Here is an 18,554-nt window from a genome sequence, read left to right on the forward strand (position 1 = left end):
TCCTTTATTAACATATATGAGAGAGATGCCTTCTCCCATTCCATCCAGTTGAGACATTCGTGCCTTGCTTTATCCTGCATTCTGTTTTTCCCTGCGGCATTTTGCTGATCTTCTTCCTCCCTTGCACACCATCCCTGCGGAGATCCTTCCTGTGCGAGGCATCGGCGTCGTCGTACTCCGTTATTCTCCTCAGGACAGAAGAAGAAGAATCATCGTACTCACGCTTGAGAGGAAGCACAAAGAGAGAGAGAGAGAGAGAGAGAGAGAGAGGGGGATAATCATCGCCTGCTGGCTCCGTTTGCATTTCACTGCAGTTCTACTGCGCCAAGGAATCCTTTTCTGAGGGGGAAAAAAAAAACCTCACAAGGCAGTGCGAGAGAATCGTTCAAGCGTGCCTTGTGTTGCCTGCACATCGCTCGCCATGGCCGCTCCTAAATACCCCGGCCCCGCAATATCGACCAGCTTCTCTTTCAGCAGCTTCTTCCTTCTCCTCCCCTTCCTCCTCCTCGCCGGCGCCTTGCCTACCATCTCCAGTAGGCCTTTGCTTTCAGGGCCGACGACCATGGTCACTCATAATTCGGAGCCGGTTTTAAAGAACAAGCCAAGTGACAAACATCCCGTCCGCCACAGCCTTGAGCGGTAACCATTCTCTCTCTGCTTAATTTCTCATCACTAGCCTTGCATTTGTGCCTTTTCCAGTGGTAGATTGCATTTGTACTGTAACATCTATCCAGTTTTCGAGAGTTTCCGTTGTCAGAAATTGCAATGTGGCTTCCCTTTTTGTCTGAGTTCCACTGTCTTCTTTATCCTTTCGGTTGGAATTCTGTTACTTCTTTGGTTCTTTTTTGCATTCTTCAAGGCTCAAGCTCATTATATCCCGCGGTTACCTCATTAACGAGCCAAAATCAAGCGCTTTGCCCTGCAGCAACTTCCCCGCATTTTCACAGTTTCTGCGAGGCAGGAATTCTTGGCTTTAATTTATCTTTAGTTTTTCCTTTCTGCACCTGACAATCTGCTCTCTACTGTTGATGTAGCAGAACCTCCAATCACAACCGCATGCGGCGCGAGTTAGGCTACTATTCTGCTGCTTCTTGTGAAACTGGTAACCCCATTGATGATTGCTGGCGCTGCGATCCTGGCTGGCGCTCTAACCGCCAGAAGCTCGCGGATTGCGCCATCGGCTTTGGCCGGAATGCAATCGGTGGCAAAAACGGGGACTATTACGTTGTCACTGATTCTTCTGATGACGATCCCGTGAATCCCAAACCCGGCACGTTGCGTCATGCTGTCATTCAAACCGAGCCTTTGTGGATTATCTTCGCCGCAGATATGGCAATCCAACTAAAGGAGGAGCTCATTATGAACAGTTACAAGACCATCGATGGAAGGGGCCACAATGTTCACATAGCCAACGGACCTTGCATCACGGTCCAGTACGTTTCCAACATCATCATCCATGGTCTCCACATTCACGACTGTAAACCTGCAGGCAATGCCATGGTACGAAGTTCTCCCACTCATTATGGCTGGAGGACCATCTCAGACGGCGATGGAGTTTCCTTGTTTGGAGCCAAAGATGTGTGGGTGGACCATTGCTCCCTTGCAAGTTGCACTGATGGACTTATTGATGCGATCATGGGATCAACTGACATCACCATTTCCAATAACCACTTCACTCAACACGACAAGGTATATCGTCGTCTACTAATTCATTGCAATGCAGCAAATAAATTTCTATTTACTTGCTCAACATCACATAAATTGCTATTATGCTCAAGTAGTATCTGGTCCTCGATTTTAAAATAGGTAATGCTATTAGGACATAGCGACTCTTATGTTGCTGACAAGTCAATGCAAGTGACGATTGCGTTCAATCACTTTGGGAAAGGGCTCGTTCAACGAATGCCAAGGTGCATTTCAATGTCGCTAGAATTCCGCCTAATTTCTACTAGTACTAGCAGAGAATATCGTCTTTCGGAATAAGCGTTTACTAGTTCATTCACCTTACATATTATTGAATCTTATATATTTGTTCTTTCACCAAGTTACATGTCGATATATGCATGAACAGTCGTACAAGACTTTAATCTACATTCTCTTTTCCCCAAATTTTAGCTTCTCGCATCAATGTCTGTTCATCAATTGCAACAACAGGTGTCGACACGGATTCTTCGAGATTGTCAATAATGATTACACTCAGTGGGAGATGTATGCGATTGGAGGAAGTGCCGCTCCTACAATTAACAGTCGAGGGAACAGATACACAGCTTCATTAAATCCTTTTGCAAAAGATGTAAGTGTTCATTCGGGGATATGGATCTAACCTTTGAGCTAGAGTGCAAGGAGGAGGGCAAACCGGATTATGCTGAAAATTTTTGTGTTTGCATAATGCTTGTAAAAGCTTCATTGGTTTGAGCTGGTTTTGCATCAAATTATCGGAGGATTTGATGTGATGCAGGTAACAATGCGTATCAACACACCAATGGGTGAGTGGGAGGGTTGGGACTGGCGGTCAGAGGGGGATATGTTTCTGAATGGAGCATACTTTACTGCATCAGGAGCAGAAGCTTCTGCCAACTACGACAAGGCAGCAAGCGTGGGCCCTAAGCCATCGGCACTGGTGGGAGTCATGACGGCCGACGCAGGAGCCTTGAGTTGCAGTAGCGGGTCTGCTTGTTAACCCCTCCCCCTTTCTCCTTATTCTGTGTTCCTTCTTGTAGTTCACGTTTGCAACCTCGGCCTTTTCGTAGTTCAATCTCAGAAGGATAGGCGCAGATGCGTTGTCTAAATTAGACTAACATCCCTTAGCGTCGTTGCTGGTGTCGCGAGAAAATCAGCATAGTGTGTTAGCCTCCCCCATTTTTGTTGTGTGTAAGGCACTTACATGCTTATCGAATGTCGATGTTTCTCAACGAAGAAACCCAGATATACTTTGATGGCTGTGGAAGGCCTTCCCCCCATAGCTAAACTGTGTTTCTAGCAAAAGCATGTGGAAGATAGGTAAAGTGGTTCCCAATTTCGACAAGGAAAGTGAATAAAGAGTCCTGCAAACTGAACTTGTGTTACATTGCGTTATATCAATTCTACCTACAATCTGTTCGAGATTTGCAAAATCCCCCAAAAAGCAAATACCATGAAGGATCCACAAGCAACCTATGATATTAGTAAAGTTACAACACGAATTGGATTGAAATGACGAATACCATAAGAAGGAAAAACTCTCCACAAAAGTCTATGATAACAAAATTGAAAAATGACATTCTCTCCACAAGCAATTTATGATATGAATAAAGTCACAACAAACTCGAAAATAAGAGAAGTTTCACCTAAAATTGACAAACTTCATTCAGGCTTTTTAGGGCATGCTCCTTTAGGTTTGACAAAGATATGTTTGCAAAGCTTTCTTTTGTGACTAGAAAATTTATAATTAGTAGGACTAATTGCATATCATCTAGTAAATCATCCACTCCCACATGCATAAAGCAATGCCAATTGATCATTTATGCTTTAGATCAAGATCCTGTCGTCTTCTCCTTGATCCATGGATAATTTGTCACCAAAGATCCACTTGTTTTAAAATCTCTTTCATTGGTGCAGGGATTGTTATCCATCTCAAACTTCACCATCTTCAGGAGGATTTGGACCCCCACCATTTGCACTTGGATCACCACCATCACCATACTTACCAGAGTCACCACCTTCAGGAGGATTTGGATCCCCACCATTTTTACCTAGATCACCACCATCACCATACTTACCAGGGTCACCAACTTCACCATCCACACATTCCCGATCATCATCTTCATCCTTATCTTTATCAAAGTTATTGAGACTCAATACCATCCTTTTGATCTTTTTACTATCTCAACCACTTAACGTGTGAGTTGCATAACAAAGAATGTTGTTACCTATATGCATGCTTCAATTGCGGATATTCAATCATCATGGAGATTGATGGAAAAACCTTCTCATCCTTGAGGTACCATAGACAAGACTTCTCCAGGTATACTTCTAGTCTAATGATCTATTTTATTGTTTGCAAAAAATAGACAATACTTTGACTATGAATTGTGCTTTACAGTGGGAATTAAACAAAAACTTATTTATGGAGGCTCATAATGTATGCAATACATGTAGCCAACATTTATGCCTACAAGAAGCAAAAGGGGCCTTTCAATCAACATCAACGGCCTAATACCTAACTTGAAATTACAAGTTAACAATTCATGCCAAACTTAATGTCTCCTTCAATATATATCAGTGTTACATATTGTATTCTATATAATTTTCTAACTTGAACTACAAAAATATAGGTAAGAGAATTGATTATTGGTTAAAATATCTTGAGGCTTAGGAAACTCCAACCTTTGAAAGCATGATGCTAATTGACATCATAAGCAAGGTCTATACAAAACTCACCAAACAAAGATACATGCACATGCTTTGTTATTCAAACACATATTTAGAGGTACTTACTTCTTCTTGTTAAGAGAATCCTTTGAAAATTCCAAATTCAAAAAAGTTGTAATTAAAGGAAGCTCCAATGAAAACATACTATTTCTTTTGAGTGCAAAGTAGCACTATTTATTTACCCAATAATAACGTTGCATCCACCTATAATAACTTTTGGGATGGCTCCATGATGGAATACCTTTGATATTTTCCTACATTAAATGTCATAGAATCACTATATGAATAATCTTATAAACTTATAACCTTGTGAAACTAGGAATGTTAATAATGACATACTAGAAAGGAAGAGCCAACCCCATCTTGATTGAAATAGAAATTTGCTTTGAATTGTTATTACTAGTGTATTATGTGTGCGTATACTTATGGTATACAATTTTATTTCATAGTACTTTCTTGGTTTATACATGGTTTGTGACTCTTTGGAGTTAGCTAGAGTAAAAAAAATTGTTGCATCAATTTCTTACATCAATATTCCTTTATAAATATGTAAATGCTACTTTAGCCATTCAACTTTACTAAAATCAAACTTGATTCTATAAACTATTCATCATAGGACCATATAAACCCATTTGAATATCTTATTTCTTCATCCTTAAAGGTGTGCTTTCCTTGAAGCTCTTAGTTCTCCAAATTGTCAATGTATAAAAGAATCGGATGCATTTATACTACTAGACTCTTTGATAATAAATATAAATTGTTTCAAAACCACCAAGCACTGTAGATTGTTTTCATAGGAATCAATGATGACCTACCAGATGCACATCTTTTTAGAATGTCTAGTGAACGAGATTTGTTTAGACTAGACCTCACACTAGCACATGGTGGGATTACTAGAGGGCACTTTAGTGGAGACATTGTAGCACCAAGATACTCTAGTCTCAATTTTGGTGGCTAATGCTATCTCGCGATGTAGCTAAGTTTGTGAAGCATTATGATGAGTGCTAATGGACCAAAGTCCCTACTCGTAAGGACAAAATGGAGTTGACCCCAATGATCACACACCAACCATTCGAGAAATAGGGAATTGACTTCATTGGTCCAATCAGTCATGTAGCACAATACTCCCAAGCCAAGTACATCATTGTTGCTATAGACTACCTCACCAAGTGGGTGGAAGCTCGAGCAACTCACAAAAATGATGCTAGGACCACAACCAAGTTCCTTTGAGAGCAAGTAATCTCATGGTTCAATTGCCCAATAGAGTTGGTCTCACCATATTATCCTCAAGCCAATGGTCAAGCCGAATCCACAAACAAGATCTTGGTTAGTATTTTAACAAAAGTAGTCTCTGATTGATGCAATGATGACTGGGACAACAAGCTCATGGCAGCTTTGTAGGCATATAGGATGGCCTATAAAATAGCCATAGGACAAACTCCATTCAGTTTGACCTATGGAATCGAAGCTATTCTGCAATTAAAATTCTTTGTTTCAAGCTTGAGAATAGCAATCCAAGAGAGATAGGAGGGCCAATAATCATGGATAAATTGGTTAATAGAACTGGAATGCCTATCCAAGACTCGTCTCATTGGAACCCATGCCTTAATTTGTGAAAAGGCACGACGTAAGAGTTGGTTTGACAAACATGTTAGACAATGAGATTTTGGGCAAGGAGACTTAGTCTTGCTGTAATCTGTCAAGGGACACAAGGAAAATGAATTTCAGGGGATTGGGACCTTTCAAGGTTCACAATATCAGTAGAACGAGGAATGTGGAACTTGAGAACCCTAGAAGGAGAGGGCATAGGTTTTTTCAACGGAAGTCACATAAAAAAGTATTACCTCCATCTAGAGATCCAAAAGGAACACCAAGAAAATGGAAATTCTACTACAAGAAAATCTATCGTGTATCATCAACAAACATCTTTTTCATATTTGATATGTGTACAACAAGAAAATAACACTAGGAAAAAAAAATCTTCACGCAACTTCATAGAAACAATTCTCCCACAACTTTAACTTGAACCAAATTGATTATGATCTTCATAGTCTTCATAGAATTCATCAAAAAACCACAAAGACACAAGAGAATACACAACTTTGAATGGAAATCATCACATATTATTCTCTCTCACTCATAAATACATTGTTTGGAAAAAAATTGTGTGGTTTTTTTTGTTAAATAAGTGTGTTTTCTTTTTGGAAAAAAAAATGTAAAGGTTGGGGGGAAGGGGTAGCGTAGGGGGTGGGTTGGGTGTCCTAGGGGATGGGCGAGGGACTTTGGGTTTGGAGGGGAGGAACTAGGGTGTGGGCGGGTGGGAGGGGGACCAAAGAAGGGCCACGCGTAGCAAGGCGTCGAAGGAGGCAGATAGGCAGTAGCATGGCGGGACGAGGGGGCGGTCGAAGAAGAAGAGGACGACAATGGCGGCACGGTGGTCAACAGACGGTGCCGGCGGCAAGGCGACTTGTGGTGGCGGATTTCGGCCAGCGGGTGTGGTGATGACACGACAGTCCGGCAGGGGGTCTCGACAACACTAACAGCGAGATGAGGGATCGAGTCAGGGCGACGACTAGCGATTCCAGCATCGATAGCGGCAGTGGAGGAGAGGAAGGGAGAAGGAGGGCGGAGATGGGAAGTGGGGGGAGAATCGAGGAGAAGAGGGAGGAAAAGAAGAGGAAGATGGGAGGAGGTAGGAGGTAGGAGGAGAAGGAAGGAGAAGAGGAGAGGACGGGCCGGGAGAAGGGAAAAGAGAGAGAGAGAGAGAGAGAGAGAGAGAGAGAGAGAGAGAGAGAGAGAGAGAGAGAGAGAGAGAGAGGAGATGTCGGGGGGGGTGGGGATGGTTGGAGAGGGAGGGAGGGAGGAGACGAGGGGGGTCATGAGTCATAGGAAAGGGGAGGGGGGGGGGGGGGGGGGGGGGGGGGGGGGCGGGGGGGTGGTGGACATAGGAAAAGGGGGGTAGGAAGGGGGGCATGTTGTGTGTGTGTGTGTGTGTGTGTGTGTTTTCTTTTTTGGAGTTTTTTTTTGCGTTATGGTTTTTTTGTTGTTTTTTTAATGTGTGTGTTTTTGTTTTGTTTTTGGGGTTTTTCTTTAAAGACCGTCATCTCTCGCGTCTTGCGCATGTGCGCGAGGCAAGGGGATTTTTTTATTTGCGTTCCCGGGATTGAGAGGGCATGCGGGCACATACGTGGGTGGAGGACAGCATGACGGATGTGTCAATGCATCTTAGAAGCCATAATCGAGGATGTTTGCGTCCAAACACACACAATATCGAAACGTAAATTCAAAGAAAAATTAATTCTAAAAAATTCGATCGCCAAAATGAAATGCAAAAACAAGGAAAAGGGTGCAAAATGATGTGAGGAAAGGCCTATCAAATGAGATGCAGTTCCGACAGGGATAGGATGCGTTCACATGGGAAGAACGGAAAAAAATGCACCCAAAACAGGAAAGAAAAATTAATATAGAGGGATCCTTCGTGTGAAACCCGATGAGGTGAAAATAAAAAAGGTTCGTAGGAAGATGTCTGATATGATAGGTAAGGTCAAACGCAGTTTCACGGTTGGTAGAATGTGTTCACATGGGAAAAACAACAAAAACACACAGAAACGGAGTCAAAAATTAATATGACAAAATATGTGCATCGGAACAAAGAGCCACAACAAGGAAAAATATCAAGGGAAACCTGGGAGACAGTGTTGTTAGGTTAAAATGCAGTTACGGTGGGATTAGGAGGCATTCACATGGGAAAATAAAAAAAATGAGCATAAGAACTCCCCAAAAAAGTAATAAAATAAAATTGATAAACTAGAACAAGATGGGGAAAAAGGAAAAGTATGCATGGGTACAAGCCAAACCCAACTGTCAACTCTAAAGTGAATTTCGAGGTGGTTAAGGTAGGTTCACATGAAAAAAGGATCAAAAACACACACAAAAATTCTTGAAAAGACGAAAATTTTAATAATGGACAAATCGTACGTTAGAATGACGGGCAATAAAAAGGAAAAATGGCAAATGGAAGGTGTAGGTCAAGGTTGTCTCATCAGATTGTTGTCCCAAAGTGAAAAAGATGCATTCACATGAAAACACGTGAAGTTGGTACAAAATGTGTTGAACATTAATAACTCATGATTCATGGCTCAAAACGGAGAGCTATAAAAAGGAAAACTAGCCATTGAAAAGGGAAAAACAAATTTGTAAGGTCAGACTTATTTTTGGTGAATGTAGGATGTGTTCACATGAAAACACAGCAAAACAAAGGAAAAAGGTAAACGGACAAGGAACAACACCAAGACGGGTTGAAAAGAGGATGAGTGGGTAGGGAAGGGACCCCCAGTAGGGAAAAATCAGGACTTGGTATGCTTAAATTTTCCGATAGGGATGTATCCATGAGGGTATACAAAGTGGACGTGTCCCCACACCTAAGCCTGTAATAGATCCGATTGATGATGCAACAAGGTCCTAACACAAGATCATAACCCATATACGTATGTCCCCACACTTAACACATGACTAACTCTTGTAACCAAAAGGGATAGGGTTAGAAAACCTTGGCCCAATTTGCAAATGATTGAGGGAAACTGTTGTTATCGCATGAAGGATTATAGTCATCGACAAGAGGTACCGGGGCTTGCCACAACACACTCATCCAGCATGGCAAGGACCACACAACAACACCCAGGGAGGTAGCTTTGTTAATGAGGTGTTGGTTAGGTTGTCAATGGGGGCGAGGTGTACAACACTCAATCTCGATAGTCACTCATGTTGAAATGATAGATCAATCACTCACCTCATGGCGCACATCACTCGAAGAATAATGATTGAAACCCATAGCTCACATCGGGTTTCGAAATCTACAACGGGAATGGTTCAAAGGGGGTATGTCAATGTGCACAGTGGATGGTGCATCAGTGTGTCCCAGCCTATTTGGAATAGGTGCAAGAAGGAAGGCCAAGGAGCCTTATCGTGCAATACACCAAAGAAAATGAGATGTAGAGTGATGGTGGAGGAGGCATGTCCCATGTGTGTATAGGGAAATGAGAACATACATGTCTCCAAATGTCAGAACGTCCCTCAATCCTCACCTCTTAGTTGATGATGGAGAAATCAATCACGCTTAGCCTCCCCCTTTGTCTCATGCTTTGTTGATGATAACAGGAGGGCAATCAAGTTCCTTACATCCCTGATTGAATCCTCACACTGCCACTTGTGTAAAGGTTGTATGCCTTCTGTACAATTAATGGTACAAGAGTGTATACTGCCCAGTGCCAGCATACGGTGCGAGAAGGAAGGCCATGGAGCCTTATAGTACCATGCACAGGAACAATTTTGTGCTTTGTGCATTGAGAGGCCCATCCCGTGTGTGCAACTCTCCATTCACACATCTCACCTCTCTGTTGGATATAAAGAAGGACTGGTCACTCACCCCACCCTGTGTCTCACGCTCTGTTGATGAATACAAAGGGCAGCCCATACTCACATCCCCATCTGGTTAGGATGAAATCTCACATCGCTCTAGGTTTGTCGATGAAGGTCGGCTTCAACCGATTGATTATGTCAATGTGGATTGGTTGATGAAGAGGCATACCCACGGAGGTAGCCAACAAGCCCGGTACTTACATTGCATATTGAAAATATCGTATGTTGGAGGAAGCAGAAGCATTGATGGGGTTGCAAGATTCAGCACACCAAGGGAGGTGGCTTGAGAAATTCTGCTGCAAGAGTTCTGCTAGAGATTCAGTTGTCCTGGATTGTAGGGTGTTACGACCTTTTCCACAACCAACTTCCCGTCTAAGGATGTGTGGTGCCAATTTTCTTGGAACGAGACCTATTATGACATGGAATTTCTTCCTTTTCTCCCATAACAGTTTTGTTTCTTTTATTTTATTTTCTTTTTCCCTACTCCCGAGGGTGTTTTCACCTTTTCTCGAAGAATAGGTCAGCATGATAGGGACCGGAGTCCTTTTCTCCCATGACTGCTATATGTTTTTTTTTTCCTTTTTGTTCTTTTTTATCTTTTGAAAGAGGAGAATGGCAGGAACTCCATCTATCAAAACCATCCTCACCACCTCTATTGGATTAGACAGAAAGGGAGCCACGGAGAGGTGGAAGGTGGCTATGAGGGACTAACAGAATGAAGCCCCATCATCACGATCAGCAAGAGGGCTATAAGGAGCATTGGATAAAGCTGTATCGACTGTTGCACAAGGAATGAGGAAGCTATCAGTCGTGATTGTCAGGATCCCCAGGGAGGTTAATACATCTTGAGGCGATAGCCATTAATCAGGGACGGATCATCCCAAGCATCGACATTTTGCATTTGGAAAAAGCCATTAAGGTTGACGGCAAGTAACTTATAGGAGCCCATCCATTGTTGTCGAAGCTTGCCTAGAAACTTGCCAAATCTTGAATTATAAGCAAGGACTAAATCTCCTTCCTTGAAGTCCTTCTGCGATGAAGTTGTCATGATAGGCCTTTCTACGAGCTTGAGTGGCTTCCATGCATTGTAGGGCCATCCTGCAAGTCTCATCTAGACATTCCACATGCAAGAGACGGCCTTGTAGGGACTCATCATCTCCCAAGCATTCTTTGACAGCCATGCGCATAGAAGGTAGCTCAAGTTCAACAAGAAAGACGGCTTTATCCCATATACCAGTTGGAAAGGGGTCTATCCCCTGTAGCAGTCTTATGGGAGGTTCTATATGCCTAGAGGGCCTCTGGAAGTCAATAATCCCAATCACAACGATGTGCAGCAATCGCCCTTGTCAAGATCAAGCAAAGGATGTGATTGGTAACTTTGACTTGGTTGTTGGCTCACTTGATCGTTGGCTCTAGGGTAGTGGGATGTGGACTTACGATGGTGTATCTTGTACAACTATGTCAATTCTTCCATAATCTTAATAAGGAAGTGAGTACCTCTGTCACTGACGAGCTCAATGGGACTGCCAAAATGGGTGATAATATTCTCATACACGAACAGGGCCACGATGTTGCCATCATCCCACTGCAGAGCTTTGGCTTCACACCACTTTGTGAAATAGTCTATACAGACCAAGTTGTATATATTCTGCTTCCTTTCGATTGGCGGATCAATGGGACCAACAAAGTCGATTCCCACTTCTCGAACAGCTTTAGGGGAAGGCTTGGTTGCAATGGCATGGCGCTAGATTTGGTGGGCTTTCCCATTCATTGAGACAAGCAACACAACCTTTGCAGTAGTCATAGGCATCCTTGTGGAGGGTAGGCCACCAATATCCTATGAGCAAGGCCTTTCTGGCCGTCGCTTCTCCTGCAAAGTGTCCGACACAGGGCTTGTCATGGCATGCTTTTAGCACGATTCCAATCTCTTCTCCTGCAACACATCTTCGCAATACTTCATCTTTGCCTTTTTTGTACAAAGCACCATCTAACATGGTGTAGGGGGTTGATTCCAATAGAAGCTTCTTCTTCTCACAGCTCAAGATACTAAGGGGATACTGTTGGGTTCCCACCCACCAAAAGGTTGGCTATGTCTACGTACCATGGGGTAATAATTTCGACTAGAAACAAAGAATCATCAGGAAGGCGTGGATCATCCTACTCTTCGTAATCGCTTTGAGGGATTCACGGCAGATGATCAACCAGAACATGGGAACGATAAAGTTTGGTAACCACTTCAAAGTCAAACTCCTGAAACAAAAGGAGCCATCTCATCATTCTTCCCTTCACATCAGCCTTGTTAATCTCAAGAAGAAAAGGGCCTCATGATCCACATAAAATTTGAAGTCTGTCGATAACAAGTAGTGTCAAAACTTCTCCAAGGTGAACACCATTGCTAGGCACTGAAGCTCTGTCACTGTATAATTCATTTCTCTATTGGTTACTTTTCAGCTTGCATAATAGATGGTTTGATCTAACTTCGAGGGGCCCTTTTGGCATAAGACTGTGCCTAGGCCTTCGACTGATGCATCGGTGTGCACACAGAACTCTTTCCTCCAATCAGGATGCTCTAGGATGGGTGCCTCAATCAAGCACTATTTCAAGGTGTTGAATGCCTCGTCACAATTAGTGGTCCATGTAAACTCAGCATCTTTTCTGAGAAGTTTATACAGGGGGTTGCCTTTGTTGCAAAGTGTGCACAATAAACCTTCTGTAATAGCCCACATGGCCAAGGAATCCCCTCAATTGTTTGAGGTTGGTTGGTGCTATTAAGGTCACGATCTTCTCAATCTTTGTGGGGTTTGTTGCTATCCCTTGTGCAGAGACAATATGGCCTAGAAGAACTCCTTTGACAAGATGCCAAAGATGCATTTATTGGGGTTAAGAGAGATCCCATACTCTCGACATCAATCAAAATATTGCTCTAGGTGTCCCCCATGCTCACGGATTAGGCTATAAACACAAAAGTCATCTAGGTATACCTCAATGAAGTCATGCAGATGGTTTTGGAATGCAGCCATCATTACTCGTTGGAAGGTAGTAGGAGCATTACGAAGCCCAAATGGCATCACTCTATAATAAGCATGTGTTCCTCATTCTATTGTGAAGGTTATTTTGGATTGATCTTCTTTTACAATTTAGACTTGGTTATATCCGCAGAATCCATCCAAGAGGGAATAAAGCTCATGGCCTGCTACTGTGTCCAACGGTTGGTCTGTGAAAGGGATAGGGAAACGATCCTTCTTAGTCTTGGAGTTTAGCTTCCGGAAGTCCATACGTATTTGCAACTTCCCATTCTTCTTGGGTACTGCCACAATGGGTGAAACCCACTCATTATTGCCCATTGGATAGATAAACTTGGCTTCAAGAGCTTCCGTAATTCGGCCTTCACTAGGGTAGAGTAATTTTGATTCATGTGCCTTTGTCTTTACCTCACAAGCTTAGCATCAGGCTCTAGGTCGATGCGATGTTGCCATACTGTGGGATCAATCCCCTTCACATCTTTGTACGACCATGCAAACACGTCCAAGTTCTCCTTCAATAGGTCTCACAAGACCAATGGCTCTTCTTCTGGAAGATTTATACCCACCTTTAGGTGACGTTTAGTACCTTCAGCATCCACAAAAGTTAATTGCTTTTCACCTTTCACTTCGCGGATGAATGTCCCACGGATGGCTTCTGGGTATAGATCCGACTCCTTCAAGGGAGTAGTCTCCTCTTCTGATGATTCACTAGAACCAACTTCTTCTTTCAGTGGAGACTTAGCTTGCTCCTTGGGAAGCTGAAAGGGTCTTAGAGCGGTTTCGGATTTGGTTTGAGAATGAGTTACTTCTTAGCTTGAGGATTCGTCTTTCGAGGATGCATCCAAGAACGTCACATATAACAGGAACCTTCTGTGTTTTGTTTGAGCTACTGAATTGGTGGTTGTTGGCAAGGTGCATTGTCATCATCTTCTCGTGAGAGGGGTGGATTAGTGTGGCAAGAACCACTGCTAAAAAAATGCTTAATCTTCTTAATCCATTTCTTATGGATATGGTGTACATTATGTGACTCATTAATCAGTCCAAAGGATACCAAAGTTATTCTGTCTAACAACATGGGGTTTTTTGCTTCTAGAGCTTCAGGAACTTCTAGAACTTCTTCCTCATTGATGCCTTCTATGAGTAGAATAGAATCTTCTAGCTTGCTTTCATAATCTTCTTCTTCAGTATCATCTTCATCCTCTTTAGACTTTGTTTCTACCTTTGTGGGGGCTCTGTAAGAGAAGAACAAACTCTCTGTTATGTCCTCTACTTTTGCTTCTCTGTCTGTCTCTGCCTCTGCCTTTTCATTTGTCTCTAGCTCCATCTCTGGCCCTGCTACGGCCATGTAATAGGGAGAATAGTACATCCAGGCTTCAATCTCACTGTCAGAGGTAACTTTAGAAGTCAATTCAAGTTCAGACAGGAGGTATTCACCCATTGACAAAAACTTTGCTTCCTCCAACAGTTGGCTTACATTGCCCACTGTCACAAACCGTGCCTCTATTTTCTTGGAAATATCTATTTGATGGCTTTTTCGTCTCCTGATATACCATCTGTTACTTCATTAGAGGAGTTTGTTACAACTTTGATGGAAGTGGATCCATACAACTTCAACACCACTTTGTTGGATCCTCTTCATAGGGTTAGGGTTCCTTTTTGAACCAATCCATTTGTACCCTTGCTTCAAAAAGCCATGGTCTTCCTAGTAGCAACAGTAGAGGATATGAGGTCCCATAGGGATTTGGTTTGACCACCAAATATGTCAGTCAATAATTCCTTCTTGCAAGGGTTATCTTCACGTACGGGAGAATGCCCAAAGGCTTGATTTTTCTTTAGTATGCCAATTGGATAAGCCACTACATGGACTGCACACCTTGTAGGCCTAGATCTTTCATTGTTACATCCGTCATTATGTTCACTGATGAGCCTCCATCAATCAATGTGTCTGCTATAAAGCATCCTTCAATCCACACACCAATTTATGGGGTTCCAGGATCCAGGAAGGCATTACCCACATCCACTTCCTTCACAGGCTCTAGGGCTTTATTGGGCTTGGTTGCCCCCATTGAGGGAGCAATCCTTAAGCCTCTCCTTCTCATCAGTATGCTTTTGAATTTCTTTCGACAGCTAGGAGACAACAACAAATACCTGCCAAAATGTTAGGTTTGGTTTAAAAGTGTCTAGGTCTTTGACTAAGTCATATTCTTTGATAGGATCCACAGGCTTCTCCAATCAACTAGGGAATGGAACCACACCCACTTTTATCTTCCCTTTTTCTTCTAGAAGTGACAATATTTACGCTTCTTCTCCTTGAGGAGGTACTTCGCCATCCTCTATCTCCTGGACCTCTGGTCCTGTCTCTATGGCTCTATAGTACTTTGTACTACATTGTTATGTGCTGCAATGTTCTGTTTCTCCTTGGGAAGGTTGAACTTCACGGTCTTAGAACAGGAAATATTCTCATTTGGAATAGCGGGTTCTCCTTTCTTTGCACATGTTATTGTGACAACTTTCGATTCCACCCATTTGAAGCAAGTTCTTGGGTCTTCTGTTGAGTCTTGGGAGTAGCTTTTACAGGTGCGGGGACTTAGATAGTCTTTTACAGTGTGGCCTTCTCCTTTGCATCAACTGCATAAGGGTTTGTAGTCCATGGACCTTCTAGGGTTTCAACAGCTCGGTGAGATATGGCCCTTTTCTCCACATCTGTAACATTCCACCTTTGATCTCTGGCCATCGCCAGCAGACTATTGTTCTTTGTAATTTTGAGAAGGAAACCTCATTGGATCGAAATCAGAACTCCCTTGTCAAAAGAAGCATTTGCTGCTAGCTCGTTCTCGGCTTGATTTTTGCCTTCTGTCTTCTCATGTACCTTTGGACTCATTCTAGTGCTTGCCTCTTGATTGCGTCATTCATTAGGGAGTTAGCTCCACCCGGTTGGTTTGTAATCCACAAAACAAAATCAAAGGGGGCTTCAGTCTCTGGAGGACTCTTTGGCCAACATCTCTTCTACTTCCTATTTTTCAATGTCTCTGAATTCAACTTTCAGACTGCTACAGAGGGGAAGATATTTAGTTCTGAAGGCATCAAAACTCATTCTTTTGAGGATCGTTATGGTGCCATCATCATAGTAATGCCAACTTCTGATAGTTTCAATAGTGTATGTTTTGAAGAACACTCTTTTTACCTACTTCCAGTGGGTTGCTAATTGGACAATATCAGTGCACCATGCATCCCACATGTCCTACTATTAAGCATCCACGAGAAAATTCCAACTCTTTTCTTTCTTGTTTTTGTGAACCTCCACTGACCATGACTCTTAAAGCTTCTTCACAATTTCCCACTTGATGATGTCTAGAAACTTCTCAATGAATGTCAAATCTTTCATGGATGGTCATTCTCTCCGTTTCTGCACTTCAGTTTGTTCCCAAACAACTTGCCACCAAGATGCACGTCTTTGTTGCTTCAACAGGGAGATGAAATAGTCCACCAAATAGAGCTTGCATCATGATGGTAATATGTTTCCACCATTGTGGGATGAACCTCTTGTAAAAAGTGGCTTTGGCAATGAGAATCTCCAATTTTTCAGTGGTAGAAGGAACTTTGCTAGCATCCATTGAATTCTTCTCCTCTTGGCAATGCCATTTCCTTGATTTTCCCGACAGCGCACCAAAAACATGGAGCTACAAAAGGAACACCAAGAAAATGGGAACTCTACTGCAAGAAAATCTATCTTGTATCACCATCAAACATCTTTTTCATATTTGATATGTCCACAACAAGAAAAGTACACTAGGAACAAGAAATCTTCATGCAACTTTATAGAAATAATTCTCCCACAGCTTTAACTTGAACCAAATTGATTATGATCTTCTTATTCTTCATAGAATTCATCAAGAAACCACAAACACAAGAGAATACACCACTTTGAATGGAAATCATCACATATTCTTCTTCTTCAAAGGTTCCATAGCTTTCTCTCACAATCTCTCACTTATAGATACATTGTTTGGCATAAAATTGGCTATCTCTTACTCTCTCTCTCTCATACATACTCTCTCTCAATAGTACCATGAGATCCTCAAGAAATAATCATTTATAACCCCCATTAGGTCTTGGATACCCTTTCCAAGAGGTATGTCTAGTATGAAAGGTCACCAAGTCCACTACAGTGTCTCTTGAGAGCTCTCACTACTGTCACTTCACTTCAGACTTTACTTCAAGACTTCAACAGCTAGATCTTCAACTTCTTCAAGCTAACTTGAAGAAGAAATGAGACCATCTAATCTCAACTGGCTTAACCTCACAAGAACTCACCTTTCTAGGGTTTGGGGAGCTAGAGCACTAAGTGCAACCACCTCACCAAGAGCCAATGGAGCCGGTCCAAGAAGAAGGGCCTGATTTTGAATAAGACCAAAAAGAGGAAGAACAAGTGCAAGAATTGAGTCCCCCCTCTGTAGCCATAAAGCACAACCAAAAGAGCAAGGGGAGGAAACTATGCCACCTAAATAGATGGTGGAGATGAGGTACAAGAGCAAAGAATAGGTGGAACTCACCCGCAGAAAGTCCTAAACGAAGACACTATAAGTTTCATAGATGGCCATCCCTTAAAGCAAGGAGTGCAACCCTGTGAGCTAGGGCAGCCAAGAACTTGCAGTGTGGGAGCAATAGGAAAATGGCAGCCACCCTTTCACGTTCTCCTTCACCTTCCCTTGTACATTGGATGGGGTACTATCTCCAAGGGTGGTGGAGGATGTCATTAAGCTTTTAGCAAGTCCAGGAAGGAGATGGCTAGAGGAATGAATGAGACACCCCACAAGGTGGCAATAGGAACCTACAGATTACTTGGAAAATAAGGCAGTGGAGGTACCTTGGAGGGTGGAGGGATATGAGGCTTAGTCTTAGTGGCACAGAAACATCTGAGACTCTAACTTAGAGACCTAGATGGCTTTCTATTAGCACTCTATCGCATGAACGGGATGATCCTACCTACATGCCCTACATGAGGAGGATTGGAGTTGTCTTCAACCGTGAGGTATATAGTAGGTATGACTTCCATGTGATCTACAACGTAAATGCCTCAACCCTTGAAGGAAGTCTGATATTCATCGAAAGAGACCTCTACCCATCCATAGTAAGTTTCCTTAAAGACCTCCTCATGCCCCGGTCCCACCTTCATCATCAACTATAACTATCTCTGTCTATTACAAATATTATTAAAACAAAGACCTACTATAGAGGAAGAGTGGTTGCCACCCCTATTTTTTGATATCAATGCCAAAATAGATATTTGTGCAATGGTGCACCTCATGATGAGAGCCACCCTCTTGCAAACATTTTGTATGAACCTCTTAGAATACATAAGTGATAGTAGATTCACTGGGTGTAACCACCCATTTTTATCATCTACTCTAGTCAATGTAAGAGCTAACTTGAAGGGGTATCTACAAAGTAGGGCCTTCCTAAGCAAAGCCCTTAAGCCGCCACATAGCCTGGCCCCTACTCATGAACAAGATGCTTCTTAGTGTGCTCCCTTTATAATTCAAAAAAAAGATAGAGAAAAAGAAAAAAGAATAGAATAGAATAGAAGGAAGAAGAAAAGACAAGAGAAAGAAAAAGGACAAGAAGAAAAATAAGTGGGAAGAAAAGGAACACAACAACATGATTGTTAGATATGTCTCTTGAGTCCACATCCATGCTCTCATC

The 18,554-nt window shown here is 42.5% G+C and overlaps 1 protein-coding gene across 2 annotated transcripts; it reads left to right on the forward strand.

Annotated features, from left to right (window-relative positions):
* The first annotated feature begins 34 nt into the window (after positions 1-34).
* On the forward strand, positions 35-4,609 carry LOC148035293 (putative pectate lyase 18). 2 transcript variants are annotated; one of them, XM_087680295.1, is made up of 7 exons: positions 35-639; positions 1,038-1,689; positions 1,807-1,910; positions 2,116-2,293; positions 2,459-2,667; positions 3,598-4,003; positions 4,082-4,609. In XM_087680295.1, the coding sequence occupies exons 1-6, from the start codon at positions 422-424 to the stop codon at positions 3,881-3,883; spliced, it is 1,647 nt and encodes a 548-aa protein (XP_087536421.1). In that variant the 5' UTR covers positions 35-421; the 3' UTR covers positions 3,884-4,003; positions 4,082-4,609. The 2 variants fall into 2 exon arrangements, with proteins under 2 accessions (XP_087536421.1, XP_087536422.1); XM_087680296.1 differs by having other exon boundaries at positions 44-639; positions 2,155-2,293.
* The last annotated feature ends 13,945 nt before the right edge of the window (positions 4,610-18,554 follow it).

The sequence above is a fragment of the Lygodium microphyllum genome, chromosome 6, assembly GCF_053477565.2.
Source record: "Lygodium microphyllum isolate KBCC chromosome 6, Lygodium_microphyllum_v1.1.10, whole genome shotgun sequence".
Lineage (NCBI taxonomy): Eukaryota > Viridiplantae > Streptophyta > Polypodiopsida > Schizaeales > Lygodiaceae > Lygodium > Lygodium microphyllum.

Bases quoted from the DNA above. Each gene is read 5' to 3' on its own strand.
- LOC148035293 (XM_087680295.1), top strand. From the start codon at position 422: ATGGCCGCTCCTAAATACCCCGGCCCCGCAATATCGACCAGCTTCTCT. The intron at 1,690-1,806 runs GTATATCGTCGT...ATTTTAAAATAG, and splicing joins ACTTCACTCAACACGACAAG to GTAATGCTATTAGGACATAG. The intron at 2,294-2,458 runs GTAAGTGTTCAT...GATGTGATGCAG, and splicing joins TAAATCCTTTTGCAAAAGAT to GTAACAATGCGTATCAACAC.